At 53.3% G+C, this 13,406-nt stretch overlaps 1 protein-coding gene across 4 annotated transcripts in view; it reads right to left on the bottom strand.

The window, feature by feature from the left end:
* TM6SF1 (transmembrane 6 superfamily member 1) overlaps positions 1-12,467 on the bottom strand; it is a 30,664-nt gene extending 18,197 nt beyond the window's left edge. For all 4 annotated transcript variants that reach the window (XR_008201222.1, XR_008201221.1, XM_052659504.1 and 1 more), the window contains exons 1-3: positions 12,286-12,467; positions 6,583-6,686; positions 3,830-3,927 (exon numbers count right to left, since the gene is read on the bottom strand). Coding sequence is in view for 2 of the 4 variants with exons in the window: in XM_052659504.1 (XP_052515464.1) it covers positions 3,830-3,927; positions 6,583-6,686; positions 12,286-12,377 (294 nt within the window). In the remaining 2 variants the exon portion in view is untranslated. The remainder of the gene's footprint in view (positions 1-3,829; positions 3,928-6,582; positions 6,687-12,285) is intronic.
* Between the last annotated feature and the right edge of the window lie 939 nt (positions 12,468-13,406).

The following is a 13,406-nucleotide window of genomic DNA, read 5'->3' as shown; positions in this document are numbered from 1 at the left end:
TCCTAGCAGAAACTGTACTACCAAGAAGAGCTGTGGGCTTCCCGGGTGCCTCATTGGTAAAGAATCCACCTGCCAATGCAGGAGATACAGGTTAGATCCCTGGGTCAGGAAGATTCCCTGAGAAGGGAATGGAAATCCACTTTAGTAGTCTTGCCTAGAGAATTTCACGGACAGAGGAACCTGGTGGGCTATAGTCCATGGGAGTCACAAAAGAGTTGGATATGACTGGGCAACTAAACAACAAAAAGAGGAAGAAATATACTTCCAAGAAATTTTAGGTTTTATAAACACAGATTATACGATGAGCCATTAATACACTTCCTTGTCCCAGGTGCTTTGCGTTTGCAGGCCACTACTCGAAAGCCACTGCCGAACCTGCCTGGGTGCAGTGTCATTCTGGCTCCTCCCCACCCCCTGTCTTCCCTTCTCCCACACCTGTGCTCTCCTGCCTTGTTTCAGATGTCTTCCTAAGATGCCTTAAGACCTTGCCACAGTAAGGAAGAGTGCAGATCAACCAGCCCGTCAATCAGCCAACCAAGCAGGGGATTTTCTGAGCTTTCCTGGGGCAACAACTGCCTGTCATCTTGCCTCACACAAATCATGTGATCATCACGGGGTGGGGGGTGGAGCAGGGGGCAGGGAGGAAACAACATACAAGTCAGACTTTAATACTCACGTCCAGCCCACATCTTTTCTCTCTGACGTGCTTTGATCGAACAATACCATCCAAGGTCATGTTGTTTTGGAGGGGTTTTTTTGGCCATCCCACATGGGAAGTGGGATCTTAGTTCCCCTACCAGGGATGGAACCTGGGCCCCTGGCAGTGAAAGCATGGAGTCTTAGCCACATGACCGCCAGGGAAGTCCATCCAAGTTCATGGTTTTCATCATGCGTGCCTACACATCTGGTTCTCTGAGCCATGCTGGCCTCACCCAGTGGCTTGCTGAGCATCTTCCACTGGATGGGTCCAGAGACCCTTCAAGCCCACCTCACCTCCTTTAACTCATCACCTTGTCCCCTCAACTGAGCCCCACTTGGCCTATGTTCATGGAGACGCCACTCAGCTCGCCGAGGTCAGAACCACAGGGTCGTTGTTGACTCCTCCTCCTCTTACGCAGTCTGCTGGCAGGTCCCATTGATCTGTCTCTATGATGTCAACCCCAGGCAATACTCCTTCTTGTCACAGCCTCATTCGAGCCCTTGGCACCCCTCACTGGACCTTTCCTACGTGGTCGTCCCACCTCTCTCCTCTCCTTCCGATTCAACACACCCCTGCCCTAGCTCTGGACATGTCATTCTTCGGCTCAGAAACCTCGCAAAGCTGGTGGCGACTGCAAGACCAAGCCCTCCCTCCTCTTCTCTGGCAGCCAGGTCCCCCAGCCTGGCCCTGCACCCCTCCCACAGTTGCACCTCAGCCCCCCTCCTCATCCCCCTTTTACCACCCTCACTAGCTCAAACTCCAGGCCCTCTTGGCAGCTACCTCCTTCCTAAACCCTCCTCGCTGTGGGCTCTGTGGCCCTGCACTCCCTGGGTATTTCTGCCTCTTTTTAAAATATAGGTATTCTTTTCTGTTGTTGTTGTTCACTCACGGGGTCTTTGTTGCTGCAGATGGGGTTTCTCTAGTTGCAGAGAATGGGGGCTACTCTCTAGTTGCGGTGCACAGGCTTCTCTTTGTGGTGCCTTCTCTTGCTGTGGAGCACGGGTTCTAGAGCATGCAGGTTCAGTAGTTTGAGCACAAGGACGCAGTAGTCATACCCCGCAGCTTCTAGAGCACGGGCTCAGTAGTGGCGCACGGGCTTAGTTGCCCCACGACATGTGGAATCTTCCCAGACCAGGGATCAAACCTACATCCCCTGCATTGGTAGTCAGATTCTCGACCACTGGACTACCTGGGAAGCCCTCCTTCTGTGTTTGTGCCTGCCCCCTCCCAGGCCACTTCAGAGGCTCCTGATCTTCTGGCCAAGGTCTCCAAAGTTCCACCCTTGGCCCTCCTCTCAACCTTCTCCTCTCTTCTCAGACCTTCAGGTGCCAACTCTCCTGAGATGGTCCCTTTATGTCTTCCCCGAGCTGAACACCTGCAAAGCCATGCCTGCTGGGCCACCTGCCAGGATGTCCCTTACCCATCTGAAACTCCTCATATCCCCAGATGAACTCAGCATCATCCCTGCCTGGCAGTGGGGAGCCCCATGCTGCTTCTCATCTCGAAGCCTCTGCCCACACTGTCTCTTCTCCTTGGAGTCTCTCCACCCTCAAGTCTATCTGGAAAATGTGTGTCATCCACTGCCATTGCCATTTTTTTTAAAGACTAGGGCAGGGCTTCCCTGGTGGCTCAGTAGTAAAAGAAAAATAAGCCACCTGCCAATGCAGGAGACACGGGTTCCATCCCTGGTCTGGGAAGATCCCACATGCCCGTGCACCACGACTACTGAGCCTGCTCTAGAGCCCAGGAGCTGCAACAAGTGAAGCCCTAGAGTCCATGCTCCACAACAAGAGAAGACCCTGCAATGAGACACCCAGGCGGGCCACAACTAGAGAGTAGCCCCGGCTCTCTGCAACTAGAGAAAAGCCTGTGCAGCAAAGAAGACCCAGCACAACCAAAATTAAATTAAAAAAAAATTTTTTTTAAGCTAGGGAAGCGTCACAGAGGGCCCCCTTAAGTGCTCCCAGAGTCAGGATGGCATCTTAGCCCTTATTTTGCCCATTGTCCCCAGCTCATCCCTGAGACCTACTCATTCCAGCCGCTCAAATTCTCTGAAGGTCATCCCTCCTCTCCACCGTTCATGCTTGGCCTCCATCTGGGTCACCTTCATGCCCTCACTGGCCCTGCAGGACACCTCCTGGCTGGTGTCCTAGCTCACAGCACTGACCCTTCCCTTCAAGCCCATCCTTCTCTGAGCTGACTGCATTGTCCCCTTACTTAACATCTTCCCTCACACAAGGGACAAAACCCAAACTCCCTTGGCTTGCACTCAAAGCTCCCCATTACCTGAAACATGAATAATGACTACACTGCTCCTTATTTCCTATGTGACCTGGAGTATGTTATTTAACCTCTCTGGGGCTAGATTCATCACACCATCAAATAAGGAAAGAGGACCAGCTCTGCCAAGTGCCAGGTAGATTGATAATGCTGTGATGAGGGGCAGAGCGTGTATTCATCATCACAATCAAATGGCTTTATTAACTGACTCCGTGCTTGGCAGTTTACACATTTAGGACGGACTGACTTGGGCTTTCTTAAGGAGTAATGCATTGATAACAAGATACACAGATACTGAATTCATTTAAAGACCTCTGCTGCTGCTGCTACTAAGTCGCTTCAGTTGTGTCCGACTCTTTGCAACCTCATGGACTGTAGCCCACCAGGCTCCTCTGTCCATGGGATTCTCCAGGTAAGAATACTGGAGTGGGTCGCCATTTACTCTGCCAGGGGATCTTCCCCACTCAGGCAGTGAGCCCTCGTATTTTACATCTTCTGCATTGGCAGCTGGGTTCTTTACCACTAGCGCCACCTGAGAAGCCTTAAAGTACCCCACTTATTGTAAACACAAGTAGAGGAGGAAGGTGGTGAGTCAGGTGTGAAGACAGAGTTGTAAGACCCAACACTGAGGAGAGCTGCCTCCCGCAGTCTAATCCTAAGTTTCCGCTCTACTTTCCACATAACTGAGTGTCCTGTGTCCACGGCAGTCAGTGAAATACCACGTGCCGTGCCTTCTTACATGACATGAAAGGATTTCCAGCTAAAGCAATACTGCTGGAGTCACCGACCCTTCAGTTCGCATGGTGGTGCGTGGTGCATGGTGTGCGTGGTGGCTGAGCGCCCCCGTACCTCTCTCAGGTAGTGCGTCATGAACCCGTCGATGATCCCATCTTGTTCCAGTCCTATGATGAGGTTTACGACGCTGGTAAATCCGAACACCGCATACACTAGAGCAGAGAAAGCAACAGTTCAGAAAGCCGCAGCTCAGGTGGCAAAGCCTAAGAGCTTGGCGTCCACCAGTAATGATTTCTTTTTTACTTTTAATTTTATTTATTCGGCTGTGCTAGGTCTTAGCTGAGGCATGTGGGATTCTATTTCCCCAGCCAGGGATTGAACTCCAGGACCCCTGAAGTGGGAGCTTGGAGTGTTAGCCACTGGACCACTGGGGAAGTCCTCAGTAATGATTTCTTGTCATGTTTTCCAGAAGACTCTATAGATGCCATCAACACAGACTCACAGAATGTACCTCCCATGCACACAGCTGGAGCCACCCGCCAGTGTCATGAACCTGCAAGAGGACACCCATTGGGAAGAGTGCATGACAAGGTCCCAGGGGATTCTACCAGGCTGCCCAACTCCCCTCCTCCACTTCCTACACGTTGCTGCCAAGGCCACATCTGCATTCCAGCTGGGCGGCAGGAACAAAACCATTCCCCTGTGGCCCAGGGAGCACAGAGGTGACCACTGACCCAAAGAGATCATTCACATCAATGGTTACCAGGTGGCCCAACTCACAGTGTATCCAACATGCTTGCCTTACCCCACACTGGAGATCCTACGGACAAACAGTGGTTGATGTGAAAGTAACGGTTGTTTTAGGAAGGAAGGCTAGTGATTTTTAGAAAACTGGATATGAGGTGGAACCATTGAATATTAAAGAGGGAAAGCCACAGCATCTTAGAGAATCTCACTAGGGCTGTGAGAAGCTCCTCAGTGGGCTGAAAACTACCAGCAACAACTACCAGCTGAAAACTACCAGCTAAGGAATAATACTTTTTAAACAGTGAGTGATCAAATTTAGTATGTGGCGGTTTGTCAATAAAGCTTTCTGTTCAAATCATAATAAATCAGCATCAAACTGTGTGATGGGCATGGATGGTAAAAAAAATCTGGTGGTGGGACTTCCCTGGTGATCCAGTGGTTAAGATTCTGTGCTCCCAATGCAGGGGCCATCGGTTCCATCTCTGGTCGGGGAACTAAGATCCCGCACACTGCATGGCACACCCCAAAAGAAAGAAATTTTTAAAAAAATTTAATGGTGAATATAAAAACAGCTGTGAAACAAGAAAATACCCAGGAAGGCGGGCAAGATTAACTCACAGAGCAGCGAAGCTGGCCTTGCCCCACGTCTGCAACCAGGAGTGCAGTGTTTACACTTTCCCCAGGAAGAGCGGGAGGCCCACACGTGCCCTGCCTCCCCATGCCTCTGTGCAGCCCTTTGGTCCAGATCTCACTGACAGTGATGCGCCATTAGGTGATCAGCCATTGCGTGTCTCCCGGAAGAGGAAGCCTTCAGCAACTGATCATTCAGCTTTTCTACCGACAATCGCTGATGCCAACAGCAGGGTCAGGCTCTGGGTCACCGATGACAAGGACAGTCCCTGCCCTCCAGTCGGGGCTGCACTGACTGACATGAGGACAGAGGGCTGAGGGAGAGGAGGGTACTCAGCCCTGAGGAGCCCGGAGAAACACGAGTGCAGCTGAGCAAGGGCTCCATGGAGCATGGAGGAAGGGGAAGGAAGCCAGCAGCAGGAGGCCAGTCTGCAAACGTGGGCAGAGGCCAGACCAGCGGCAGGGGGACTGGAGGCAGAAAGAGGACATGGATTCAGACAGGCCCAGCTCATCGGCTGACTGGCTGTCAGGGCTTAGGTAAGTTTCATTTCTCTAAGCTTCAGAGTTTTTTATATGCAAACTGGGAGAAATCTGGGGCATCAATGCTGTCTCACTGGCTGTAACCTTGACCCCATTTCTCAGCACCTCTGAGCCAGATTCTTCGTGTGTGCAGGGAGGATACTTTTGTGAAAGAAAGAAAGTAAAAGTGTTAGTTGCTCAGTGTCTGACTCTGTGATCTCATGGACTGTATCTGCAAGGCTCCTCTGTCCCTGGAATTCTCCAGGCCAGCATACTGGAGTAGGTAGCCATTCCTTTCTCCAGGGGATCTTCCTGATCCAGGGATCAAACCCAGGTCTCCTGCATTGCAGGCAGATTCTTTACCATATGAGCCACTAGGAAAGCCCTATTTGTTGTGAGGATTAACTAAAATGATAATGCTAATGTGCTCAGAGTCATACTAGGCACACCACAGGTGCTCAGTCAGTGGTGTTTTCATTTATTTAAGATACATGTGTATTTGCCAGGCAGTGGTTCAAGTACTTTACAAACAGTATCTTATTTAATGTTTGTACCAACCCTCCACAGCAAGTACTATTATTTTCCACATTGTACAAATGAGCATACTGAGGCACCAGAAACCGCTAAGCTCAAAGCCAAATGGAAGGGGCTGCACATAGCTGGCTGAAGGCCGAAAGCCAGGAAGGAGCTGGTACAATAGCCGCAGTCAGAGGTCAGAGCATGGCTCAGGGCAGAGACAAGGAACAGAGGGGTGTCCTGCCTGGGTCCCAGCTGGGACAGGGTGGGGTCCACTGCTAGCGAGAGTCCTTCCCTTAGAGGGAAGCAGGGCTGCGTCTTATGGAAATACTCTTGCACTTCGCATCACCTTACCAGTTGGCTCAGAGTATTCACAGCCACAATGAAAAACAGACAGAGTCTCACATGTTGTGCTCTGAGGTGGACACAAAGGGCCCCCTCCCATGGAGACATACCATAGAACAGTGGGTCCCGAGGGGGTTTTCTTTTGACCAGGACACGAGCCAGCAGGGCCACCAGGAGCAGGACGACGGCAGCAGCCCCTACAATCGTCCAGGAACTGCAATGACCAGAACAGGGAGGTGGTCACTTATCAATATAAACACACGGGTGCGTGGAATTTCCTGGCTATTGAATGCATTCTCTCCCAGCGCAGCCTCTGCCTGCAGCCCAGGCACTGTGGTGTTCCTGAAGTTTGTCCACAGAGCTTGGGCCCCTCTGGGCCACCCCGTGACTTTCAGGGACCAGGACCAGAGCCACCAGGTCCTCACTCTCTGTTCATCCCGCCCGCCTGGGCAAATGACGTGCCCTCTACCACTGTCCTTCTGCCATTGTCCACCTGCTCCTCCAAGCCCGGTGCCTGATGTCCAACAGGCCTAACCACTGAATCTGCCTCCTTCCACAGGGCTGGCTGGAAACCCTCACACTGAGCTCCAGGGAGCATGCAGGAGTCAAACAACTACATCACCTTCTAAGGAAGAAGGGCCCCAGGCTGTGTGTATAATCAAAGGGACCAGAGGACCAGGCCAACCCAAGGAGAGAAGAGCTGTGGCTGGGCCCAAGGCCTGAATGAAGCCAGCGCCCCCACACCCAGGAAGCCAAGGTGAGCTAGGCTGGGCATAGCCCTGGACTTCCTCCTGGGAAAAGGCATGGCCCAAGGGGACAGGGAACGAATAAAGCCGCTCCTCAGCAGGACAGAACAAGGGTACAAGGCTTGCTGCAGTGAGAGGTCGAGGGACTGGGAGGCTGGTACCTACTCTGCCCCTGCCTGTGGGCCTTAGGAAAGTCATGTCATTGCATCATCTGTTTTTTAGTTAATTAAGACATATTGAGGGACTTCCCTGGTGGTTCAGTGGTTGGGACTTTGCTTTCCAGTGCAAAGGGTGTGGGTTCAATCCCTGATTGGGGAGCTAAGATTCCCACATGCCTAGAGGCCAAACAATCAAAACATAAAACAGAAGCAATATTGTAACAAATTCAATAAAGTCTTTAAAAATGGTCCACATCAAAAAATCTTTAAAAGAAAACATATAAAGGAAAAATGCATTACACACCCCTATAGGCCAGTCACTGTGGATGAAATAGAGAGACCCCTGTCTACACAGGAAGACCTATCTCAGTGGGCTAAGCTGTCTCACCCAGAGGTCACCTCCAGTCCTAGGAGGTATTCTCTCTCTCATACCTCCACACCGACAGGGCATCCAGTTCTAGACGAAGCACCGCCCAGCCCATTCCCAGGGCCTGCTTACACTAGGGCCTCCTCAGTAATCCTCGAGAGCTGCTCTAGAACCACCCCTTAGCCAAGACCCTTACACACCATGACAGAGGATGTCTGGATAACCTTTGCTGTATGTCCCCGGGACTTCTGGAAAGTCAGAAATCTGCTCCTAATGTCAGAGAGGGAGTGATCCATCTATGTGCAGGTAGACGAACCCCAAGGATAGTGGCCCCAGGTCCAGGAAAACTGTATCCTGTGCACCTGGCCCCAGGCCCCTCTTAAGAGTCGAGGAGTGGTTTCTGGGAATCAGCAGCACCCAGGCTTTCAAATGCCACTGCAGACCTACAGACTTAGAATACTTCAGGTGTGGGGTATGGGAATAGGTTTATTTTTTCAAGATGCCTGGGTGAGTATGCACAGAAAGTCTGCCTGGGGACCTCTTTTAAGAGTTTCAGGAACTGATGGATGAGTGAGGGAGGGAAGGAAAGGGAGAGAAAGAAAGGAAGGAGAAATGCATGGATGATGGATGAATGGATGTTTGGATGGATAGATGGATGGACAGATGGATGGATGACATGATGGATAGTGGGTGAATGGACAAATGAATGGATGGATGATGAATGATGGAAGAATGGATGTTTGGATGGATAGATGGATGGATGACAGATGATTGGTGGTGGATGAATGGATGGATGACAGATGGATGGTTAGATAATGGATAGTGGATGATGAATGAATGGATTATGGATGGATGGATGGTGAATGATGGATGCATGGGTAGAGGAATGAATGGATGTTTGGATGGATAGATGCATGCATGACAGATGATTGGTGGTGGACAGTGAATGAATGGATGGGTGAAGAATGATAGATGAATGGATGACAGATGGATGATTAGATAATGGATAGTGGATAGTGAATGCATGGATTGTGAGTAGATGAATAGAAGGATCCAGGGTGAATGGAGGACACAGTTCTATGATAAAAATGAAGGCAACCATGTCAGTGTCCTCCTATTTCAGAGACTGAAATAGGAGGTTTCTAGTGCCACACATCAGTGGATCCTCCAGGCTCCTCCTATAGGATGAGCCAAAGGAGGAGATGATGAAAGAGGGAACTAATGTAAGTCAGGAGCACACTGCTGGGCAGAAGCATCCTGTGAACAGAGAAGAGGTTAAGGTGCTGTGTAGGCTGAAGGGTCAGGAAGATCCCCTGGAAAAGCGAATGGCTACCCATTCCAGTATTCTTGCCTGAAGAATTCCATGGACAGAGGCCCCGGCAGGCTACAGTTCATGGGGTCACAAAGAGTCGGACACTACTGAAGCAACTTAGCACAAATGCACACACGCACGTGTAGGCTGACAGAAGTTTTCATCACAGCCTGACACTGGCAGGGCCCAGGAGACAACTCCCATCCCTGTTCCCATCAAGGACCCAGCTCACAGCCAGCACCATCACACAGCTGGTGCTCTTCTGGACTAGAGAACAGTATAAACTGCTTCATGGTGCCTGCTCCCACTCTCTACCTCTAGGGGAGGAGCAAAGGATGAAGAGTAACTGGGGCAACAGAGCATCTGCATCTCCCAGTGACAGCCAAGTGCAGGACCTGCTCAGAACAGGGAGAAATGGGTCCAGCAGGGACCCGGAGGTGGGGGGAGGGGTAAGGGCTCCCACTAACATGAGGGTGGAAAAGCTGTTAGTCTTGTAATGTGTGTGTTTGGGGATGAGGCTGGGGAGCAGGGGGAGAGTTTCTGATGCCCTTACATGAATAGATGGCTACTGAAAGGGATCATGTGTGGGTGAGTATGAGTTGTGTATGTATGTGTGTGTCTATGAGATACAGAGAGAGAACTCAACTCTTTTCCTGATGCCTCAACTTAAGTGGCTTTTTCTATTCTTCAGGCTTTTGTAAAAGGTCTGGTGGGAAAGAAGCTTCAGCTAATTCAACTAATGCAAACTGAATGGGATGCCTGCTAGGCAGAAGTCCCCCACCCCCACCCCTCTCTGCCCCGCACTGGACAGGACAATGCTAAGGGGAGCCATGGCCTGAGAAGGTAAATTCTGACCACAAAGAAGTAACTCTTGTGGAAAAAACACAACCAACCCAACAGGGGCTCAGAGGAGGGACAGACAGAGGGAATAGAGACTCCCCTGCTTGGGGGGGAGTCTGGAAGAGGCAGAGGTGGCATTTTACTCCAGGTTATAAAGTCCAGGTGTGGCTTCAACCATCAGTGACAGGAAGGAAGGTGTCCCAGTCCCAGTGAACAGTGTGAGCAGCAGCAAGGAGGTAGGGGATTAAGGAATGTCCGGGGCACAGAACCAGGTGGTGCTAGTGGTAAAGAACCTGCCTGCCAATGCAATGAGACTCAGTTCGATCTCTGGGTCAGTAAGATCACCTGGAGGAGGGCACAGCAACCCACTGCAGTATTCTTGCCTGGAATATCCCATGGACAGAGGACCCTGGCTGGCTACAGTCCATGGGGTCTCGAAGAGTCAGACACGACTGAAGGGACTTGGCCCAGGGGCACAGAACAGTCCAGTGCGGCTAAAGCACCAGAACAGCTGACTGGGCTGGGCTGGAGGGCTGAGGCAGACATGCACAGGGCAGCGCAAAGGGAAACTCCCTGGGAGGCTTTGCGAGAGAGAGGGCCAGTACCTCTGGTGGGGTAGGGGGAACAGGAAGGAGGAAACAGATGCTAGCCCAGCCTCAGGACTGATGGGGAAGGAGAGTGGGAGGGTGGGACGGAAGGAGTGGAGGAAGAAGAGGGAGGAGTCAAAGGCTACTGGGATTTTAATCTGCAGGAGGACAGGAAGAATGGCTGGAACCAGTTTTTCAGAACCCCCACAGGGCCCAGCAATGTGCTCAACACACAGCAGCACATAGTTCAGTATGTGCTCAGTAAACGCAATCACCCTCTTCCCAGGAGCCGAGATCAAAATCTCAGAGTCACCCTCAGATCCTCTCCATGCCACATGATCCTTCCATAAGCTGCGTGACCCTCCCTCCCAAAGATCCCCTCCCCAGGCCACGTCCCTCTCCCTACACTGTTCCCTGGTCCCCTACCTGGAAGGCTCTGTCCCTAGATCTTCCTGGAGCCATCTCCTGCAGCTCATGTCACCTCCTCCAAAAAGACTTCCCTGATCCCCAGTCCCCCCCAATCACTCTCTCAAATCGCCCCATTTTATGTGTTGATTCCTGTCTCAACAACAACTTCCCAGATCTCTTGTGGTTTCTTGATAGCTATTTCCCCAGCACCTGGAACTGTGCCAAGCATACAGTGTATCCTCAGTAAATTTTTGTTGAGCTGCCCATAATGCCATTTCAGGAGGGCAGAGTCCCCCATGCACTGTATTCACAGATCTGTGACATTCCCTGCCCAGAGATGCTTCTTTCAGGAGTTGTGCCCCAAGACTGGGTCAGACCAAAGGCAGTCATTCCCCATGCCCAGAGAGCACCCCCGTAGATGGGTGGAGTCTGGATAAGGCCCTCAGCCCCCGGAACGAGTGAGGAGGAAGTCACCGCCCCGTGGGCAGACACTTCACAGCTTGAAGGTCTGGAGAGGGGGTGCAACATACACACTGATGCAATTTCCTTAGCACCAACTGCTGTGGGAAACAGCGCAGGTTACTTCCTCCTCTCGGCTGACAGCAGGAACGTCGGCAGGCTCAGAGGCCTGGCGCCTTTCCCGCCGCTGGAGCAGGCCGGCCGCTGCCGCCTACTTGGCCAGAGAGCCCTCACAGGAGAGCCAGGGCTTTGAACCAAGTCCATCTGCGGCCTCCTTCAGCCCCACCCATTTCTCTAGCATGGAACTGCCCTGCCGCTTGCCCAGCTCCCCATCCTATACTCCATGGGCGCCTTTATGGCATCCTGACAATAGGATGCAAATACAGGCCATTTGACAGACGGGAAAACTGAGGCCAGGCCTAGTGCCAAAGCCAGGCCTAGAACCCAGGCCTTTGCCTGTTCATTCCGCGCTATTTCTGCTAGTCATTCACAACAGTTTCTAAAATTAATACTAAATGAGAAGTATGTGTGTGTCCATACATGGAAACGTTCCTGTGAAATGCAAAAGGACCGAGGCGCGGCCGGGCTCCTAGCTGTTGGTGTGTGGACCGCCCCACCCCTGTCCCTGGGCACTTCAAGGGCAGAGGCATTGCCTTAATGACCCCTGTAACCCTGGACGCCTGGCTGGGATACCAGCACCGCAATACTTGGAACGACACCCAGCACTCGGCCCCAGAACTAAGCCCGAGTGTCAAAGATGCCAGCCCGAGCGAGGATCCCGGCCCGCGGGACTCCGGGGGCCTCCCCTCCTCCGGTCGGCCGCGGAGAGCCCTGGCGGCCGGCGAGCCTCTGCCCCGCCTGGCGGTTCAGCCCCCTCCGAAAAGTTGCTGGGGCGCCCGCCGCGCCGACCCCCGCCGCTTGCGCGCACCCACTCACTCGTGTTGGGCAGCCAGGTGGTTGAAGACGTAGGTGACTGGGATGGCCGAGAGGGACAGCACGAAGACCCCCGTGGCCGCCGAGGCACTCATCGCCGCTGCCGCGCCGCTCGCCCTTCACCGCATCCCGCGCGGGCGCCCCGCCCCAGCTTCCGGCTGCGCCCGCGCCCCTCGCGGGTGCCCTTCCAGGCGCCCCGCGCCGCGCCGCGCCCGCCCCGCCCGCGCGCCCCCCGTGCCGCGCCCTCAGCAGCGCCCCCTCTGCGCGCCCGCCCGCAGCCGCCCGGTGCGCAGGGCAGCGGCGCAGTCCCGGGAGGCGCCCTGCCGTCCTCCCGCCCAGCGGCGCTGGGGCTCCACCGCGAGCGTGGGGCGGCGCCGAGGAGTGGCCAAAGCCCCCTGCCCGGGGACAGGTGTCCCCCGAGGCGCGCGCTCTGAGGGAAGGTGGCAGCCCGGGAGGCGGGCTCGAGGCGCCGCCGGGAGCTTGTCATCGACGACCCATAGAGGTTCTGGGCCGAGCTGTGGGCCAGCATGGGGTGGAGCCACACCCGAGGGTGTCGGAGCGGGAAGAGCCCGCGAGATCGTCCACGTGGGGAACCCTCGGGCTGGGATAGGAAGGGATAAATGATACCGAAACCTTGGAACCTCTCCATCGGCAGCCGGCAGCGAGTCCCGTTTGAACCCCGAGTTTGAATCCGGGTTTAAACCCCGGCTACGCACTCGCCAGCTGTTGACCTTGATCAAGAAACTTAACCTGTTTTTCCCCTTCTCTACCAAACGGAGGTCACCCGCGTCAATGTGACTGTGGGATTCACGGAGTTAATGGACACGAAGTGCTTGCCCAGTACTCCTCAGTCCACTGCTATCACCTGCAATTCCCATTTTTTAATTGGAACTGAGACTCGGAGGAATACGATGATTGAAGAGACTAGAAGGCCTATTTATTTCCATTCCAGGTCGCGTTCCTGGAAGCCAGCTTACCACCAGCCAGCATGCACAACTGGCTTCCCCACAGTCGCCCACCATAGTGGGCCCAACACCTTGTGCCTAGTCTGCCCTGGCTGCTTGACTGTGTTATCGGGCGGCCTCAGAAAGCATCCCCTGGGACAGAGCCTGGATTCCTCTGCT

The sequence above is a fragment of the Budorcas taxicolor genome, chromosome 21 (genome assembly GCF_023091745.1).
Source record: "Budorcas taxicolor isolate Tak-1 chromosome 21, Takin1.1, whole genome shotgun sequence".
Lineage (NCBI taxonomy): Eukaryota > Metazoa > Chordata > Mammalia > Artiodactyla > Bovidae > Budorcas > Budorcas taxicolor.
The sequence above is the reverse complement of the archived record's forward strand: the minus strand, read 5'-3'. Positions and strand labels throughout refer to the sequence as shown.